The 20542-nt window shown below is 38.5% G+C and overlaps 1 protein-coding gene across 1 annotated transcript in view; it reads right to left on the bottom strand.

The window, feature by feature from the left end:
- The window catches only part of EPHX4 (epoxide hydrolase 4), a 38677-nt gene that overhangs the window by 2087 nt on the left and 16048 nt on the right, over positions 1–20542 (bottom strand). The window contains exons 5-6 of the mRNA XM_021667958.2: positions 16315–16418; positions 13826–13974 (exon numbers count right to left, since the gene is read on the bottom strand). Coding sequence (XP_021523633.2) covers positions 13826–13974; positions 16315–16418 — 253 coding nt within the window. The remainder of the gene's footprint in view (positions 1–13825; positions 13975–16314; positions 16419–20542) is intronic.

The following is a 20542-nucleotide window of genomic DNA, read 5'->3' as shown; positions in this document are numbered from 1 at the left end:
TTCTTGGCATTTCCGATAATCCCTTTGGGCTATGGCCTAGTTGTAGAATTCCTGAGCTAAAGGGAACAAATATTTTTAAAGCTTTTGACATCTTCTGTTAACTGTTTTTCAGTAAAGTGGATGGCATTAATTACACTCCTATTGATTAAGAATGAAAATGAACGTCTAACTGTTCAGCACTGAGTCACATTTTTACCAGTAAATTAAAAAGCCTGATTTGTGGCAATTTGGAGTTGACAGCAGGATATTATACATGCCCTCCAAAGACTTAACTTCTGACTCCACACAAGTGGCCACCATTTGGTTGTAATGCTCTTAAAAATTAAGTTCTTTGTGAATGGGTAAATTGATAGAAAAATGTATTTTATACTTGCTAACTGATGGGTTAGAATACAAACTTTAGGGCTGGGCATGGTGGCTCATGGCTGTAATCCCAGCTCTTTGCGAGGCCAAGGTGGGTAGATCACCTGAGATCAGGAGTTCGAGACCAGCCTGGCCAACATGGCGAAAACCCTTCTCTATTAAAAATAAAAAAAATTAGCTGGGCGTGGTGGCTTATGCCTGTAATCCCAGCTACTCGAGAGGCTGAGGCAGTAGAATCACTTGAACCCAGGAGGTGGAGGTTGCAGTGAGCTGAGACCGCACCACTGAACTGCAGTCTGGGCAACAGAGCAAGACTCCATCTAAAAAAAAAAAGAATACAAACTTTAAAGCCAGTTACATTCTAAAGCACAATAATGTTCAAAACCGAAACATTTTCTAACAACAGTTTTCTGCATAGTTTAGCAATATCTGTGCACAGAACAATTGAATTAGTAAGGTAAGGGGAGTTTTAAAGACTATTAGTCAAAGAGCAAAGAGAAATATAAACTCTTCACCAGATCAAAATAGAGGTAAAAGAGAGAAGTTTCCAGAAAACAGAAGAAAAGCATATTCTCTGGTCCTGAGGTTTCAAATTACTAAATTTCACATTAAATATGTTATAAATGAAATAAAGTAATTAATAATTAAGATGATATTTTGGTTTTTATCTGCTGACTCATTTGATTTCTCAACTGGTTGAAACATTAGGGAGCAAAAAGAGGAGCTATTTGTTAGATTCCCCCCAAATACCCAACAGTACATGCATTTCTACAAACATATAAACGTGTTTCAGATGCACTTAAACTGTATATATAAATGGTATCATACTCTACATATCCTTCTGCAACTTGATTTTGTGCCTTAATATATTTTTATGATTTATGCCTTGATGATGATGAGGTAGGAGGTGGGACTCAACTCTGGACCAGATTGAAGACTGGCTGAAACAAGTAAGAGGCACCAAAAGCACTGTTCTATAAAATGTGCCCACCAGCGCTATGGCACTTTGCCATTACTGTGGCAACACCCGGAAGTCACCACCCCTTTTCTAAAAATTTAGAAGTTAGAAGATTAGAAATTACATGCCCCTTAACTTGCATGTAATTAAAAGTGGGTATAGATATGAATGCAGAACTGCCCCCGAGCTGCTACTCTGGGCACACTCTATGGGTTAGCCCTGATCTGTAAGGAGCAGTATCTCTGCTGTTGCTGTACACTACTACTTCAATAAAAGTTGCTGTCTACCACCACCAGCTTGCCCTTGAATTTTTTTTCTGGGTGAAGCCAGGAGCCCTTCAGGCAAAGCCCCAGTTTGGGGGCTTGCCTGCCCTGCAACAATGATACATGAAGTTCTACTTCACTCATTTTCATTCCTGTATAGATTTCCATCATATGACTTTACTGCAATTGATCCATTCTTCTGTTAATAGACATTTTAAAATTTCTAATTATTTTGATAATTGAATAACTGAATTTATTCTTGTACACATCCATTTATGCACATATGCAAGAGTTTTCTCACAGTACATTCCCAGAAACAGAACTGCTTTTCAGAGTATACACATCCTCAACCTTATTTAATATTGTCAAATTGTTTTTCAAACTGACCGTATGCTCCACAAGCAGCATGTAAGAATTCTCTTTGCTCTACTTCACTGCCAACATATTCTCAAATGGTTAATTTTTCTCCAATCACATGAGTTTGAAACATTTTACTTACCTGATGTGCTAGATACTGCTCCACAAAACTACTTCCCTTCCACTACCGTGATGTAAAAAATCCAACTTCTAGCGGGACAATTGGCTACGCAGAATACTGACTGACTGCATTTCCTAGACTTCCTGAAGCTAGGTGAGGACATAATGTGTGGAACTTCTAGGTCGTGCCCAGCATGCCCTCTCTGACCCTTCCCACTTTCCACTGAAGCTAGTTGAGGGCGTAACATGTGTAACTTCTAGGTCGTGTCCAGCATGCCCTCTCTGACCCTTCCCACTTTCCACTGAAACTAGGTGAGGACGTAACATGTGTAACTTCTAGGTCGTGCCCAGCATGCCCTCTCTGACCCTTCCCACTTTCCACTGAAGCTAGGTGAGGACGTAACGTGTGGAACTTCTAGGTCGTGCCCAGCATGCCCTCTCTGACCCTTCCCACTTTCCACTGAAGCTAGGTGAGGGCGTAACATGTGTAACTTCTAGGTCGTGCCCAGCATGCCCTCTCTGACCCTTCCCACTTTCCACTGAAGCTAGGTGAGGACGTAACGTGTGTAACTTCTAGGTCGTGCCCAGCATGCCCTCTCTGACCCTTCCCACTTTCCACTGAAGCTAGGTGAGGACGTAACGTGTGGAACTTCTAGGTCGTGCCCAGCATGCCCTCTCTGACCCTTCCCACTTTCCACTGACAAATGCGAATGTGGTGGTAAGCCACCATGGGCCACACAGACAAGGGCAACACCCTGTGGATAACAGAACAACAAAACAGAAAGAGCCAAGGCTTCAGACCCAAGAATAACATCATACCTGTGCGGACTTCACGGAACAAAGCCACACCGGTCTAGACTTTTTACTTGTGAGAGAAAGAATTTCTATCTTGTTTATGCCACTGATACTTTATATTTCTCTTACAAGCAGTAATACCTATGTTCTATATCTGACTACCAGTAGGGTTCAGCATCTTTCATGTGTTTATTAACTGTTAGATTCCTTTTCTGTGAATTGCTTTCTCATGTCCTTTATCCATTTTTTAATTGAACTACTTTTTTTTGGTATTGATTTGGAGGTATTCTTTATAAACTCTAGATATTAATTCAAAATTGTGTATTACAAATAACTTCTCCTGACCTAAGGTTGCTTATCATTTTATATCTTTTGACATATAGATATTTTTAAATATTAATGTAGTCAAATGTATCAGTCTTCACAATTTTAGAGCTATTTGTGCTTTATTTAAGAAATCCTTCCTACCTTAGGTCATGAAAGTTTTATTTCCTAGACATTTTAAAGTTTGATTATCATATTTGGGTTTTTATTTCCCTAAAGCTTATTTTTATATTTTACTTTATTCTATTATTTTAGATTCGGGGGTACACATGTGGTTTGTTACATGGGTATATTTGGGTTTTTATTTCCCCAAAGCTTATTTTTATATTTTATTTTATTCTATTATTTTAGATTCGGGGGCACACATGTGGTTTGTTACATGGGTGTATTTGGGTTTTTATTTCCCCAAAGCTTATTTTTATATTTTATTTTATTCTATTATTTTAGATTCAGGGGGTACACATGTGGTTTGTTACATGGGTGTATTTGGGTTTTTATTTCCCCAAAGCTTATTTTTGTATTTTATTTTATTCTATTATTTTAGATTCAGGGATACACATGTGGTTTGTTACATGGGTGTATTTGGGTTTTTATTTCCCCAAAGCTTATTTTTATATTTTATTTTATTCTATTATTTTAGATTCGGGGGCACACATGTGGTTTGTTACATGGGTGTATTTGGGTTTTTATTTCCCCAAAGCTTATTTTTATATTTTATTTTATTCTATTATTTTAGATTCGGGGGCACACATGTGGTTTGTTACATGGGTGTATTTGGGTTTTTATTTCCCCAAAGCTTATTTTTGTATTTTATTTTATTCTATTATTTTAGATTCAGGGATACACATGTGGTTTGTTACATGGGTGTATTGTGTGATGCTGAGGTTTCGGTTTCTACTGATCCTGCCACCCAAATAATAAACACGGCTCCAATAGGCAGTTTTCAACCCCTGCTGTCCTCCCTCCCTCCACCCTTTTGGAGTCCCATTGTCTACTGTGCCCATCTTTATGTCCATGTATACACAATGCCTGAAGCTTATTTTTTGTTTGGTAAAATAAAATATAGGGACCTAATTTAGTTTTATTCTATTTGCATATCCAATTATTGCAACAAAATTTTTTGAATCTTCACCACTGGTTTAAAATGCTATCTCTGTCATATGAAGTTCCCACATATTTGGTTCTGTTTTGGGGCTTTCTTCTCTGTTTCATTAATCAATTTGTCTATCCCAGAGTGAATACCATATTCCATTTATTTTATAGCTTTATTATAAGTCTTGATACCTAATAGGGCTATTCATCCGCCTATTCTTTTCTTTTTTTTTTTTTTTTTGAGACAGGGTCTTGCTCTGTTGCTCAGGGTAGAGTGCGGTGGCATCATCTGGGCTCACTGCAACCTTAAGTGATACTCGTGCCTCAGCCATAGGAGTAGTTGGGATTACAAGCGTGCACCCCAAAGCCCAGATAATTTTTTGTATTTTTAGTAGACAGGTTTCGCCATGTTCTCCAACTCCTGACTGTAAGGCCGGTGCCTCCTTGGAAGCCGAATGGACACGCCCTTCTCTCTCCATGCCTAAAAACTACGTCATCATTCTGAGCACATTGCTCAGCATTTGCCCTCTCCACGCAGGCTCCCCTTGCCCATTTCCGCATTCCAATCTCAGCCCTGCACCCGCCAAAAATTTTGAAAAGGCCCGCCAAGAACCTGCCCTATGGTAGCCCCCCGTACGTCCTCCGCCAGCCCCTCGTCCGTGCTCACTCCCTTCATACCCAATGGAAATGCCCCGCTTTGTTCACCTCGCCCGTCCCCTGTCTTCTAATACCCAATAGTACTACCTTGTCTTTGTTTCCCCCATAGTCAATCAGCCACTTCTACTCCCTATAAAACCCCACATCCCAAGAAGAGAAGCGCGACTTCTCCGGCCCCTCCTGTCGGACCGTAGAACCTCGCCTAGGATCTGATTAAATTTCTTTATTCCAATAACTGGCCTCAGTTGCCTCATTTAAATCTCAGTTGCTTCATTCAAACCTTACACTGACCTCATGTGATCCACCCACCTCAGCCTCCCAAAGTGATGGGATAACAGGAGTGAGCCACCACCCCTGGCCACTTATTCTTTTCTTTAAAATGATCTTGGCCATTCTTGGTCCTATGCTCTCCCATGTAAATTTTAAAATCAGCTTGTCAAGTTTCATTTAAAAACTTTCTTATGGTTTTCACTGAAGTTGCATTAAGTTTATAGAATAATTTGGGGAGAAACCAATAACTTTATTTTTTATTTTTAAACTATTAATTTAAAAACATTTCTTTTTTTGAGACAGAGTCTTGCCCTGTCGCCCAGGCTGGAGTGCACCAGCAGGATCATAGCTCACTGCAGCCTTGAATTCCTGGGCTCAAGTGATTCTCCCGCCTGAGCCTCATGAGAAGCTGGGACTGCAGAGGCATGCCATGACATCTGGCTAATTAAAAAAAAAATTTTTTTTTTTTTTTTTTTGCAGACACATGGTCTCACTGTGTTATAGGCTGGTCTCTAACCCCTGACTTCAAGCAATCCTCCCACCTCAGCCTCCCAAAGTGCTGGGATTACAGGCATGAATCACTGTACCTAGCCTCAAGAACTTTATGATATTGTAGTTTTCTACTCATAAACATGATAAACCAGAGCTGATTTTCAGTAGTTTATACCAGCAAGTCTGTATCAATTGTGAAGTTATTAAAATACTTCTCACAAGGGCAGGGTGGTTCATATCTGTTATCCTAACACTTTGAGATGGCGTCCTTTGAGGCCAGGAATTTGAGGCTGGAGTGAGTTGTGATTATGCCACTGCACTCCACTCTGAGCAACAATGGAGACCCTGCCTCAAAAAACAACAACAACAAAACCTTCTCTACTGATTGGTTAATAGCCATTACTCTAAGCCCATATTCTTTAATGTCTTAGAATAAATTTTGATAATCCATAAAGGTCATCTTTTGTTACAGTCATTCCTATATGCTTTAGAATTTTTTATTGTGTTTGCAGGTGCATCTGTTTAAGAAATATATGTTTTACGGGCCGGGCGCGGTGGCTCACGCCTGTAATCCCAGCACTTTTGGAGGCCGAGGCGGGTGGATCACAAGGTCAAGAGATCGAGACCATCCTGGTCAACATGGTGAAACCCCATCTCTACTGAAAATACAAAAAATTAACTGGGCATAGTGGCGCGTGCCTGTAATCCCAGCTACTCAGGAGGCAGGAGAATTGCCTGAACCCAGGAGGCGGAGGTTGCGGTGAGCCGAGATCGCGCCATTGCACTTCAGCCTGGGTAACAAGAGCGAAACTCCGTCTCAAAAAAAAAAAAAAAAGAAAGAAATATATGTTTTATAATGGTTGTTGGTTTCTGAGACCATAATTTTCTATCTTGAGGTTTTATTTATCAACTTTGTTGAGCTGTCTTAATTTTGATAATTTTTTATAGATTCTCCTGGTTTTTCTAGATATATAAACACATTATGAATTACTATGGTTTTATTTCTTTCCTCCCTGATTCTCACAATTTTTTCTTTCTTTTTTTTTTTAATCTTACATAGTGGTGAATAGAAGCAGTTACAGCTGTCAAGTTTATCTTTTTTTTCTTTTCTTTTTGAGACAGGGTCTTCTTGCTTTGTCACCCAGGCTAGCATGCAATGGCATAATCTCAGCTCACTGCAACCTCCGCCTCCTGGGTTCCAGCAATTCTCATGCCTCAGCCTCCAGAATAGTTGGGATTACAGGTGCCTACAACTATGCCCAGATAATTTTTTGTATTTTTAGTAGAGATTGGGTTTTGCCATGTTGGCCAGGTTGGTCTTGAACTCCTGACCTCATGCGATCCACCCACCTCAGCCTTCCAAAGTAGTGGGTTTCCAGGCGTAAGCCACTGTGCCTGAACCCTCAAGTTTATTTTTATTCTTTATTTTTGAAAGGAATGCTTTCAGTGTTTCATCACAAAATGATGTTTACTATAGGTTTTTAGTAGACGAAGTTCCCTTCTTTATTTTTGTGGTAATGGAACCATAATATGATTAACAAAAAGACACCAACTGGCACAGGGAATATCAAGTTTGATGACAAGAAAAAGAAACTTACAAAGATGTTTTCATAAATAAAGAGATAACAAATTACTCTCTCAGATACCTGTAGAATTTTCCAGGCCCTCCAAATTTTCCCATGGAAATACAACTGTGGAGAGTACTACAAATGTATTACTTACTTTGAAACACAAAGTAAGTATTTACCATTTTAATAGAGGTTTTGTATCTCCTTGGCCCCAGCTCCTGAAGAATTTTCTGTGCCTGCCAGCCCTCCAGGTGCAAATAACCAGTACAAAACACCCTTGATGTTTTATTATTATTATTATTATTATTATTATTTTCTCGGACAATTGAGTAAAGCAAAGGTCAATTTCCCAGAAATATCCCTTTAGCAGATCCAGGCTTATCCCACCTATCTGAGGTCCACTCCTTTCTCCTGTATTTCTAGATTACTAAGAATTGTTGCATGAATGTGTGTTGAATTTTCTTAAATGCTTTTTCTTAATTGATTTAGCTGGTCATATTTTCCCCTTTAATCTGTTAATGTGGAATTAAATTAATGGATTTTTAATGCTAACCCATCATTGGTTTAATTTTTTAATGCATACTGAATTCAGTTTGATATTTTATTTTGAATTTGTGGATCTATGTTTATAACCTAAATTGACCTATAATTTGCCTGTCTTATTCAATCCTTGTTTTGGTATGAAAGTTATATTAGCTTTATAAGATGAGCCAAAACATCTTTTCCTTTTATAATATCTGAAGGAATATTTAACAGTGAGATTTTCTGTGGTAAAACTTACCTGTAGGCCAGGTGCAGTGGCTCATACCTGTAATCCCAGCACTTTGGGAGGCTGAGGCAGGCGGATCATCTGAGGTTAGGAGTTTGAGACCAGCCTGGCCTGACCCACATGGTGAAACGCTGTCTCTACTAAAAATATAAAAATTAGCTGGACGCGGTGGCGCACGCCTGTAATCCAAGCTACTTGGGAGGCTGAGGCATGAAAATCACTTGAACCCGGGAGGTGGAGGTTGCAGTGAGCCAAGATCGCACCACTGCACTTGAGTCGGGCGACAGAGCAAGACTGTGTCTCAAAACAACAACAAACTTACCTGTAAAACCATCTAGGCTTCTATGTGTGGGTGTGTATTTGTATGTGTATGTGTGTTATTATAGATATGCTTTAAATTCACATTGGTTAGCTATTAAGTCTTCTCATGTTTTTGAATTCTTCATGAGTAGTTTTGGATAAATTACGTTTTTCTTTAAAATTGTCCATTTTGGCATGGTGGCCCACACCTGTAATCCCAGCACTTTGGGAGGCCGAGGCAGGTGGATCACCTCAGGTCGGAAGTTTGAGACCAGCCTGACCAACATGGAGAAAACCCGTCTCCACTAAAAATACAAAATTAGCTGGGCATGGTGGTACATGTTTGTAGTCCCAGCTACTTGGGAGGCTGAGGCAAGAGAATTGCTTGAACTCAGGAGGCAGAGGTTGCAGTGAGCTGAGATCATGCCATTGCACTCCAGCATGGGCAACAAGAGCGAAACTCTGTCTCAAAAAAAAAAAATTGTCCATTTTGTGAAAGTTTTAAAACTTGTTAACTTAAACATTTATACCTCAATGTCTGTTATATTTGTATTAATACTTTTGTTGTTGTTGTTTTGAAACAAAGTCTGACTCCGTCACCCAGGCTGGAGTGCAGTGGTGCGATCTCTGCTCACTGCAACCTCCAACTCCCAGGTTCAAGCGATTCTCCTGCCTCAGCCTCTTGAGTAGCTGGGATTACAAATGTCTGCCACCATGCCCCGCTAATTTTTTTGTATTTTTAGTAGAGACAGAGTTTCACCGTCAGGATGGTCTCTCTCTCCTGACCTGGTGATGCCCCCCACCTCGGCCTCCAAGTGCTGGGATTACAGGCCTGAGCCACCGTGTCCGGCCAATATTTATATTTATTCACTGCTTTCTGGTTCCTAACTTTGTTTATTTGTGCCTTCTGTTTTTTCTTAACCATTTCTTGCCAAAAGTTGATCTAGTTTAGTAGTCTTCAAATAATTGGCTTTTGTTTTTTCCACTTCTCTATATTGTGTCTTTGTTTTTTATTGTATTAATTTTTGCTTTATATCTAATTTAAATTATTTGCCTTCTAATTTATTTTTGTTTATATGTTTTTTCTAACTTCTTAAATTGAACTCTTATCTCACTAATTTTCAATCTTCTTTTCTAATATAACCCTTAAAGCTATATATTCCTATTATTTTAACTGTATTCCTCATGTTTTGAATATCACTTTTTCTAAGTTTTTACTAATTTCCATAGATTTTTTTTTTACCCATAGTTATTCAGAAGTCAAATTTCTGAATATATGAAGTTTTCTAAGAGTTTGTTGTTATTGATTTCTACTGTAATGTGTTCAGAGAAAACAATCTACGTAATATTTTTTGGTATTGGTTAAGATTTGCTTTGTAGTCCAGTATGTAATCAGTCTTTGTAAATATTCCCCCAGCTAGATTTAACCTACAACCATCTAGTTTAAAACTCCATCTTTTGCCTTGATAAAACTGTTTTGAAGTTTATAAGCCTGCTTGCTCTCATTCACTCTCTCTCTGCTAATTAACAGGATTCCAGTGATTACTCTTGGGAATGCAAATTCTCCTAATAAACAACTGTTAGTAAAAGAACCTCAGAAAGATGAGAATATATTCCCTCTTTCCTTACAACATACTGTTCTACAACTCAAAGCAAGCACTGATAAAAACATAAATTGAGAACGTTTGAAAACTGTCATTCTTGTCCTTTATCTAAAATTAAGATTTTAAATATTTTTTCTTGAATGTAAAAAAAATTAAGATTTGTTTGAAAATGTGCCATTGCATTTTCTCTTTACAAGTGTTATTTGTAAAACAACAACAACAATAAGAAAACATGAACTTCAGACATTGTTGCTATGTCCTATAAAATAGGACCTGTAGCCTCTGTGATCTATCCGCCTTTCTAATCATTGCCTTGCTTGATAAACTGTTACCTTCAAAGACTATTTACATTAACATCTCTGTTTTGCCAAAGATGTATATATATTGGTAAGTTTGTTCTTGTTAGTCAAAAAGGTTTGGATTTACCTCTTCTTCCCTTATTCATATAATCTCATGACTCCCTTTGAATTCCAGAGTTTGAAAGATTTTGTTTTATTTAAACCAGTACCTGCTGTAACTTTCCATCTCTTACTTTCAACCATTTTGTGTCCTTATGCTTTAATTGTAACTGTGGAAACACCATATAGATGGACTTTAAAAAAAAATCCAATCTGATATTCTCTGTTTTGTAACTGACAATATTAATATATAAATGTTGATTGTGCATACTGACATATTGAAATCGTTTTGTCATCTTAGTTTGTGCTTTCTTTTTTTTTGAGACGGAGTTTGGCTCTTGTTACCCAGGCTGGAGTGCAATGGCGCGATCTCGGCTCACCGCAACCTCCGCCTTCTGGGTTCAGGCAATTCTCCTGCCTCAGCCTCCTGCGTAGCTGGGATTACAGGCACGCGCCACCATGCCCAGCTAATTTTTTGTATTTTTAGTAGAGACGGGGTTTCACCATGTTGACCAGGATGGTCTCGATCTCTTGACCTCGTGATCCACCTGCCTCGGCCTCCCAGAGTGCTGGGATTACAGGTGTGAGCCACCGCGCCCGGCTAGTTTGCGTTTTCTATTTTACCTTGCTTTGCTTCTTTTTCTCCCTTTCTGCCTTTTTAATTAATAATTTTAAATTCTTTTAATTGATAGTTTTAAATTGATCATTTTCTTGTTCTCCTCTACTGGTTTGAAAATAATACTATTCTATTTCCATTATTTTATCACAAAAAAATTATTAGCATATATACACATATACAATTTCTAATTCTATCCTGTATATCAATTATAACTTGCTTTTTAGATTTTTACTTCATCATCTCTCTAAGCTATATTCTGCGTGATTTTGGGAGATTTATCTTTTAATTCATAATTCTGTTTGGCTTGTCTGATCTGCAATTTAACTCATCTATAGACTTTTAGATTTCAGTGACCATATTTTTCATTTTCTAGAAGTTCTTTTACAGCTCCTTCCAGCCTGCCTTGATAGTACCTTATTCTTTTCTCATATTTTTTATTCTTTCTTATGTTTAATGACTTAAATGTACTTTATAGTCCCTGTTAGTTCTATTATTTGAAAGTTGTAGGAGTTTGGCTGCAATTTTATTCTGACTGCCATTAATGGCATGTTGATTTTTTGTTGGTTGGTTGGTTTTTAAATTTAATTTAATTTTTTTTTTTGTTTTTTGAGATCAAGTCTTGTTCTGTTACCCAGGTTGGAGTAAAGTGGTGCAATCTCGGCTCACTGCAACCTCTGCCTCCTGAGTTCAAGCGATTCTCCTACTTCAGCCTCCTGAGTACCTGAGGATTACAGGCATACGCCACCACACCCTGCTAATTTTTGTATTTTTAATAGAGACAGGGTTTTGCCATGTTGGCCAGGCTGGTCTTGAACTCCTGACTTCAGGTGATCCGCCCACCTCAGCCTCCCAAAGTGCTGGGATTACAGGCATGAGCCACCACACGTGGCCCAGGTCGATGTGTTTTACTTTGGATTATGAACTCATCTTTAAGGGACATCATTTGTGGGAATATTGTGATGTATCCTAGAGAAGTTTTGTCTTTGTTTCCGCCAGGCTTCCTAGGGAATGTTAACAGCCGGAGGCATGTTAACATATAATTTTTATCGTAAGAATTCCAGAATCATGGAGGTAGCAGAAATTCAAATCCCTAAACCTCAAATTCAAGGCCAGCTGTGGCTCCTAATTCTTACGAGAAATGAAATCTCATTTTTTTCCCTAAGTGTAGACCACCACCCAGGTTCTGTCGATTCTCCTGTCTCAGCCTCCCAAGTAGCTGGGATTACAGGCATGCGCCATCACGCCCTACTAATTTTGTATTTTTAGTAGAGATGGAGTTTCTCCATGTTGGCCAGGCTGGTCTCGATCTCCTGACCTCAGGTGATCTGCCCACCTTGGCCTCCCAAAGTGCTGGGATTACAGGCGTGAGCTACCATGCCCGGCCATCATTCCATATTTTCTCCCCAGAAAATATCTTCTAAAACCAAAGCTTGTATCTACATCAGTGACTCCCAGATCTTATATATCTTCATCCTAGATTCTCTCCTCTGAGTTCCAGACCCTACTATCCAACTGCGTATTTAAATATCTAAGGTATCACTCAAAAGTCAGCTAACCTAAGATTAATAAATTTCATGACTTTCCCATCAAAACTAGTCCCGTTCTAGTGTTTCCTGTCTCAGTGAATGGCATGCTTATCCATACTGTTGTGCATGCCAGAAATCCAGGAACCATACTTGACATCCCTCTCCTTGTTCTTCCTTCAACCTACTCCCAACCCCTGTCAATTTTACCTCTTAAGTATCTTTTAAATCTGCCCACTCTCTCCATCTCTACTGTTTTCAGACTAGCTGTTCAAGTTACCATCATCTCTAGCCTGGACTGCTGCAGTTGCCCCACGTTTCACATTTACTCTGAAAATTCTCCAATACATTCTCCGCACTATGGCCAGACTGAACTTACTCAGATACACATGTGGGTTGTTTTTCTTTTCTGCTTGAGATTCTCATTCACTGGCTTCACATTCGTGGCTCTTACATCCTTCATATGGTCTACTTGGCTACGCACAGCCAGCTGCTACCCACCTCTTGGACCCAGACTCATAATGTTCTTCTCACCCTGACTTTCTGTGCTCCAGCTAAGAAGCCCTAATTCTCCTGCTTGAAGCTGCAATCCTCTTCCAGCTTCCCATACGGCTTTGGTACCTGTTGCTTCCTTTTTCTAGAATGCCAGTCCTTCTGATCCCAATCTTGTCTAGTCAATACCTAACTCATCCTTCACTTCATTGGTCTAACATCGTTTCCTTGGTTCTCAAAGCCTTTCTGTTAGTTTATAACTATTCACTCATTACTGTGGTTATTTGCTTAATGTCTGTTTTTCCTACTAGGCTACAAGTTTTGTGAGACCAGAGACCTTATCTAGTTTTGCTCATTACTATGTCCTGAGTACTAATGCAGCCCAGAACATACTGCTTAATAAATAAATCATCATTTAAAAATAACTAAAAATATACATCTATTCAAAATAATCTAAAAGGAGAGAATAAGTGGATAGAGTTGTGGATAAAACAAGTGACAGCTACATGGAGGATTTATTATATTATTCTGTCTACTTTCCATACATTTGCAATTGTCCATAAACGCACACCTGTAATCCCAGCTACACAGGAGGCTTAGGCAGGAGAATCGCTTGAACCCAGGAGGCGCAGGTTGTGGTGAGCTGAGATCGTGCCACTGCACTCTAGCCTGGGCAACAATAGTGAGACTCGGTCTCAAAAAAAAAAAAAAATTGCCCATAAAAAGATTATGCAACTTACTAAAAAAATTAAAATACTTTGAGTCTTTGGATAAGTGGCGAACTTAATCTTATAAATAAAATAGTGTCCCTTCAGAACCAGACTGAAATATTTATATTTAATGAAAAGAAATTATACTGACCTGAAGATATTTCTGTAATAGTTAATTGGACCACTTAATGCTCCAGGCTGCGAAAAGACATAAATATAAGCTTCAAGATCCTCTGTTGTTAATTGGCATCCTTTTCTTCCAATGCCAGTGCTGTGACTGGTAAACAAATGCTTCAAAACCTAATTTAAGTGAGAAGAGAATAATTAAAACTTTTTGTTAAATCTTCGGCTTTGGAAAGGAGATGGTGGTCATTGTGCAGTGACAACTCCTAATTTCTGCTCTAGCTACGTTTGAGATCTCATTGTTAATACACACATATTCTATGCATTTCTGCTTTCCTGGCTTTTTTTTTCTCTATATTCTTCCCTTCTAATCCCCTCTGCACACTTCCATTTTCATAAAAAGCATCCTATCTTCTCGTTGCCTATTTATATTCTACAAGGCCCAGCTCAACAGTTTCTTGAATAAATGACTAATTCCCTATCTGGCCAGGAAATAAAAGATGAGCCCAGGACATTGAGGAGGCAAGCTATCACTGACTAAAGGGATTATGTCCAAAAACCACAAGAGCCAGCCTGAAGCGATGCCTCATTTGATGCCTATTGTGGGACAATTTGGGCATAATGACTATAACTAATAGCAAATATATACTCATCACTCTAAAAGTTGTCTTAAAAAGAAAAAGAATGAGCATATATCCCACCATTCTTGTGTGAACTGTATTTCAGAATAAATTGTAGATGTGGATAAATTCTTCTTTATAGCAGAATTTAAAAAGCAGAAAGAATTATAAAATTAGAAAATCACCATTTTTCATACCCTAATGAATAATGGGCCTAGACTATGATCACTAATACATTGCTACAATTAATTTGGCAGGATGTTAGAAAATTTTGGATAGGCTGACGACTCATGAGCTCACTGGCTTCATGTGCTTCCCTGACGGGATGCGTTAAGAAATACACAGCACCACCTATTAAGTATTCTTTTCAAATTAAAATTTAATCAAGCCCCTATGAAGTAGGAAAACAAGGGTTAGAGGAACAAGTCAAATATCACCGCGATGAAGCAATCAGCCAAATCCAAAATGTAGATCTTGCCTCAAGGCAAATTTCTTCAATAAATAAGTGATATTTTTTAAAAAATAAGAAAAGAAAGAAGGCACCACTATACATTTTAAAAGCCGTACAACTAAATATAAGATATAGACTTTGGTTCCTGATTCAAACAAATAAAGTAGTATATCAAGACAGTTATGATAGTTAATGAAATTTGAATGGGTATTAAATGATATTGAGGAGTTGTCATTTATGATGTTAGGTTTGATAGTGGCATTGGGGTTAGGTTTTTTGGTTTTTTTTTTTTAAGTTCTTATCCCATCACAGTTACACACAGAATTATTACAGGTAAAATTATATTATGCCTTTTAAAAATCCTCACCAATATCTAACACCATGTTGGACACATAAGAAGCATTTTGGCCAGGAATGGTGGCTCATGCCTATAATCCAGCACTTTGGGAAGATTAGGTAGGTGCATCACCTGAGGCCAGGAGTTTCAGAACAGCCTGGGCAATGTGGTGCAACCCAGTCTCTACAAAAAATACAAAAATTAGCCGGGAGTGGTGGTGCACACCTGTAGTACCAGCTACTTGGGAGGCTGAGGTGGGAGGATTGCTTGAGCCTGGGAGGCTGAGGCTGCAGTGAGCTGTTATTATGCCACTGCACTCCAGCCTGGGCGACAAAGCAAGTTCCTGTCTCAAAAACAAAGCAAAACAAAAACTAAAATTAAAAAAGCTTTAAATAAATTTCCAAGATACTTGCATATAACTACTAGTGTCAGTGTATGTGTGACACTAATATCTACATGTTTACTTTGTGAAGAGCTTTTTTTTTTTTAACCCCAAAGTCTTCTACTTCTGCTGCTGTTAAACCTGACATCTGTATTCCCTCAGATCCCATGAGATGTTCTCTAAAAAGGGGTATGCCTGTAGGGGCACTGTCTCACAAAAAATTAAAAACAGCCAGGTATTTAAACACAGAAACAGAGGCTATTAAAATAAGCAAGCCTATATGTAAGTTCTTAAAACTATTTAAGTCTTAATAATTTCCTTTCTTTTCTCATTATTATTCTTCAAGGTGGACTTTAAAATATTTTTCTTTTCTTTTTTTTTTTTTTTTTGAGATGGAGTTTCGCTCTTGTTACCCAGGCTGGAGTGCAATGGCGTGATCTCGGCTCACCGCAACCTCCGCCTCCTGGGTTCAGGCAATTCTCCTGCCTCAGCCTCCTGAGTAGCTGGAATTACAGGCACGCGCCACCATGCCCAGCTAATTTTTTGTATTTTTAGTAGAAACGGGGTTTCACCATGTTGACCAGGATGGTCTCGATCTCTTGACCTCGTGATCCACCCGCCTCGGCCTCCCAAAGTGCTGGGATTACAGGTGTGAGCCACCGCGCCTGGCAATATTTTTCATTAATAATAATAATAATACATTATTTGTTTGATTTGCTTGGCTTACCTTGAAATCATTTATTGAGAATATAAATTCTGGGAACCATGGTATTTGGAAGAAGTAGTAATAACTGGATTTGAACAGCTGAGCAGGGTGTCGTAAAATATATTCTGAAATTAAAATGCCATGTTAGACCTTATCCAAGAGTATAAATTACTTACTGTTAGAAGAACTTCTTTTTAGGACAATTTCACTTTAAGATGATCCCATAAAATAATCCATAAGCAAGGCTTCTTTGGAACAATTTCTATACTCTTACATCTTATTATGAGTATTTCTGGTATTTACAAAATTTATCCCACTTAATTTTTTATTTTATTATTACTATTTTTGAGACAGAGTCTTGCTCTGTCACCCAGGCTGGAGTGCAATGGCGCAATCTTGGCTCACCGCAACCTCCGCCTCCCGGGTTCAAGAGATTGTCCTGCCTCAGCCCCCTGAGTAGCTAGGATTACAGGTGCCCACCACCGCACCTGGCTAATTTTTTGTATTTTTAGTACAAATGGGGTTTCACCATGTTGGCCAGGCTGGTTTCAAACTCCTGACCTCAGGTGATTCACCCGCCTCAGCCTCCCAAAGTGCTGAGATTACAGGCTTGAGCCACCACTTTAAATAAAAAGGAAGTTTCACTTAATGAAATTTTGACTCAAAAGGGAACAGGAAGCCCAAACAGCACTGCTTTTCCTCCAAGGTCATTATCAGTGACCTACCACTTTTCCTAGGAATATGTGGTGATGTAATATTCTGATGTTTATAAGATGTTCCTTACAGGTTGATTCAAATTGAACACCTTGTTCATTTGGCCTCAAAAGGAACTAAAGTTTTTCCTATAAATTAATTCAGGTATCTAGAAAACCCATTCATTCAATGAATATTTGACTATCCACTACGTGCCAGGGGATTTAGCAGTGAACAAGACAGAAAAGGTTCCCATAAACAATGCACTTACACAATAGACAGGTAACAAATACAAGATCACGTTAGAGAGCAATAACACTGTAAAGAAAATGAAGGCGGCAATCTGATTGACAGTGGTGGTGAGGTGGAGTGGAGGGACTGCTGTGTAGTGGAAGTGGTCACAAAGGCCTCTCTGGGGATGCGATATGTTTGCTGAATACTGAATATTAAGAGGGAGTCAGCTGTGCAAAGATCTAGGGAGAACATCCAGGAACAGCAAGTAGATCCTGGACTTGGTACATTCCAGATGCCGAAAGGCCTGTGTGGCTGGTGTATGATGAATGAAAGGAAGATGGTATATGATGAGTCAGAGAGAAAAGCAGAAGCCTGATCATGTAGGACCAGAATAGTAAGATTTTAAGTGCTTTGGGAAAACATGAAAGTTTTAAACTGGGAAGTAAGATAATCATATATTATAAAAAAGTGTGTACAGGCAGGCATGGTGGCTCATGCCTGTGATCCTAGTGCTTTGAGAGGTTAAGGCAGGAAGACTGCTTGAAGCCAAGGGTTTAAGACCAGCCTGGGCAACATAGCAAGACCCTGTCTTTACAAAAAATATAAAAAATTAGCTGGGCGTGGTGGTGTAAGCCTATAGTCCCAGCTACTTGGGAGGCTGAGGTGGAAGGATCACTTGAGCCCAGCCTTGAGGTCAAGGCTGCAGTGACTATGATTAAGCCACTGGAATTCAGGATGGAGGACAAAGTGAGACCCTGTCTCTAAAAAATGGGAAAAAAAGAGTATTGCATACTATGCAATCTTATTTTCCTTACTATAAAAGTCATTTTTTCTTATTTCCAATTTTATAACTATATTCAACGTAGAGTTTTAGAAACATAATTTTCAGATAAGTTTCCCATTATTTATACTAAAGTTTTTGCAAAGTCATAATTGAACAAGATTTATTCACCCCTGCATTAAAAGATATCAATACAATTAAGGGAAAAATATAGGCAAGTTATTTGAAAACCTCATATTGACCTGACAGGGTGGAAACTATTATTGATAAAATAATTCCAGAAATATTTCAAGTATTTTCTTGCTGAAATCACCAATTGCAATCTGTCTATATAGCACCACTAAAATAACATTTACTCTAGGGCCCTGATCAGTTGAACAAGCATGTGGTATGACTTCTGCTGTTTAATTCAACCTAGAAAAATACAGTGACTCTCAGGACATCTGAATCCTAAGCATCCATCCTACTATACCTCAACAGTGATACTTCAGTTGGATAGGTATCTAAAATTCATCTCTTACATTTATATTTACTTATATATTTACATAGTCATGGTCCCTTTCTTCCTTATCTGTTTAACTTTGAGGGAAAAATAGAAATATGTGGTTCTGAATTTTTTGTTTCCTAGAGTCCTGCTGTGTAGTAGTAGTACTTGAACCTCAGAAAACTTAACAAGGGTAAAGAGTACAAAATTATAATTTTTTGCCAAAACCAAATAAAAATGTGCCTGACCATTTTTCACAGGTCTTTAATCACTATTAAGTTTTTGAGAATTCCCTTGAAAATAGAGGTTCTCAAAGTATCATCCACGTGAATCCCCGGGGATTCCCAAGACCCTTTTAAGGTATCCAGGTGGTTAAAACTATTTCATAGCAATATTAACATATCTATTTGCTTTTTTCTCACCATGTTGATATTTGCACCAATACTACAAAAGCAATGATGGTTACAGCCACTGCTACTTTAGCACAAATCCAGGCAGTGGCTCTGAACAATGCTAGTAGTCATCCTATTCTTCACCACCACACACTGGTGGCAAACTAACTAATTAATTAAATTTAATTAAGTGCTAGTTTCACTTAACAGCGTCCTTGATGAAATAGCAAAAAATATTAATTAAACTTGACCTTTGAGTACGTGTTTTTAATATTCTATGTGATTAAATAGAAAGTACACATAAAGCAGTTCTGTTGTCTCAAGACAACACAAACACAATGATTGTCTCAGGGAAAAGCACTTCTACAATTGTTTGAGTTGATGGGTTGAATTAGCTCCTTTTTTTTTGAGACGGGGTCTCACTTTGTCACCCAGGCTGGAGTACAGTGGCACAATCTCAGCTCACCGTGGCCTGACCTTCTGAGCTCAAGTGACCTTCCTGCCTCAGCTCCCCCAGGTAATTGGGACTACAGGCACACACAACCACACCTGGCTAATTTTTAGCTGCATTTTTTAATGTAACATCGTTTTTACTTGAAAGAATGACTAACAACCTATCATCAGTCAAACAGTAGTATCTGGCAGATAATCTCTTGAAAATTAGCAAAGTGAGCCTGTCACATCAAGGAAAACAATCATCAGCATTTGTTGCCATTGATAAAAATCAGACTTTCAAATGAAACTTAGAACTTCGGAAAACTTGTATCTGCTATTGTGAGCTTCACAGCTTTGCACTACTTTAAAGGCTTTTCTGATGACATTAGGATAATGTCAAAGAATGTGATTTTTTAAATATTGTATGATTAATGTGTCAACTTATGGAAGATCTGCATAAATCAGTGAACCAACATATTCCAATGCATGATGATACAAAACCAGGCTGGATAAAAGATCCAATAAAAGTGCTAGGGAGACCTGTGTGTTTTAATAGAGCACAGTATAAAAAATCATTTGTATGTCTTCACGTTCCACATGTTACCTTTAAGAAACCGTTGGCTGGGCGTGGTGGTTCGTGCCTATAATCCCAGCACTTTGGGAGGCTGAGGCGGGCGGATCATGAGGTCAGGCTTTTGAGACCAACCTGGCCAACTTGCTCAAACCCTGTCTCTACTAAAAATACAAAACTTAGCCAGGCGAGGTGGCATGTGCCTGTAATCCCAACTACTTAGGCAGCTGAGGCAGGAGAATCTCGGAACTAGGGAGGCAGAGGTTGCAGTGAGCCAAGATGGCACTCCAGCCAGGGCAACAGAGCAAGACTGTCTCAAAAACAGCAAAACAAAACATTAATTTTTAAGTCTGATGTAATATTAAAGAAAATCCACAGTTATCTGAAAAGGCTATTAAAATACTCCTCCCTTTTCCAATTACAAATCTGTGTGAGTCCAAATTTCTTCATATACTTCAATTCAAGCAACATATTGGAACAGATTGAAGAGATTTGCAAAAATGTAAAACTGGCACTCTTTTCACTAAAATTTTGTTTTGGAAGATGTAGTTAGTTTTCATTAAAATATGTTATTTAAGTTATCATGTAATAGTTTCTTTTGATGAATTTGCATACTTTTTTTTTTTTTTTGAGACGGAGTTTCGCTCTTGTTACCCAGG

This window comes from Aotus nancymaae, unplaced genomic scaffold (assembly GCF_030222135.1).
Source record: "Aotus nancymaae isolate 86718 unplaced genomic scaffold, 86718_ANA_hifiasm-v0.15.2.pri h1tg000122l, whole genome shotgun sequence".
Lineage (NCBI taxonomy): Eukaryota > Metazoa > Chordata > Mammalia > Primates > Aotidae > Aotus > Aotus nancymaae.
This window is presented reverse-complemented; position numbering and strand designations above follow the sequence as displayed.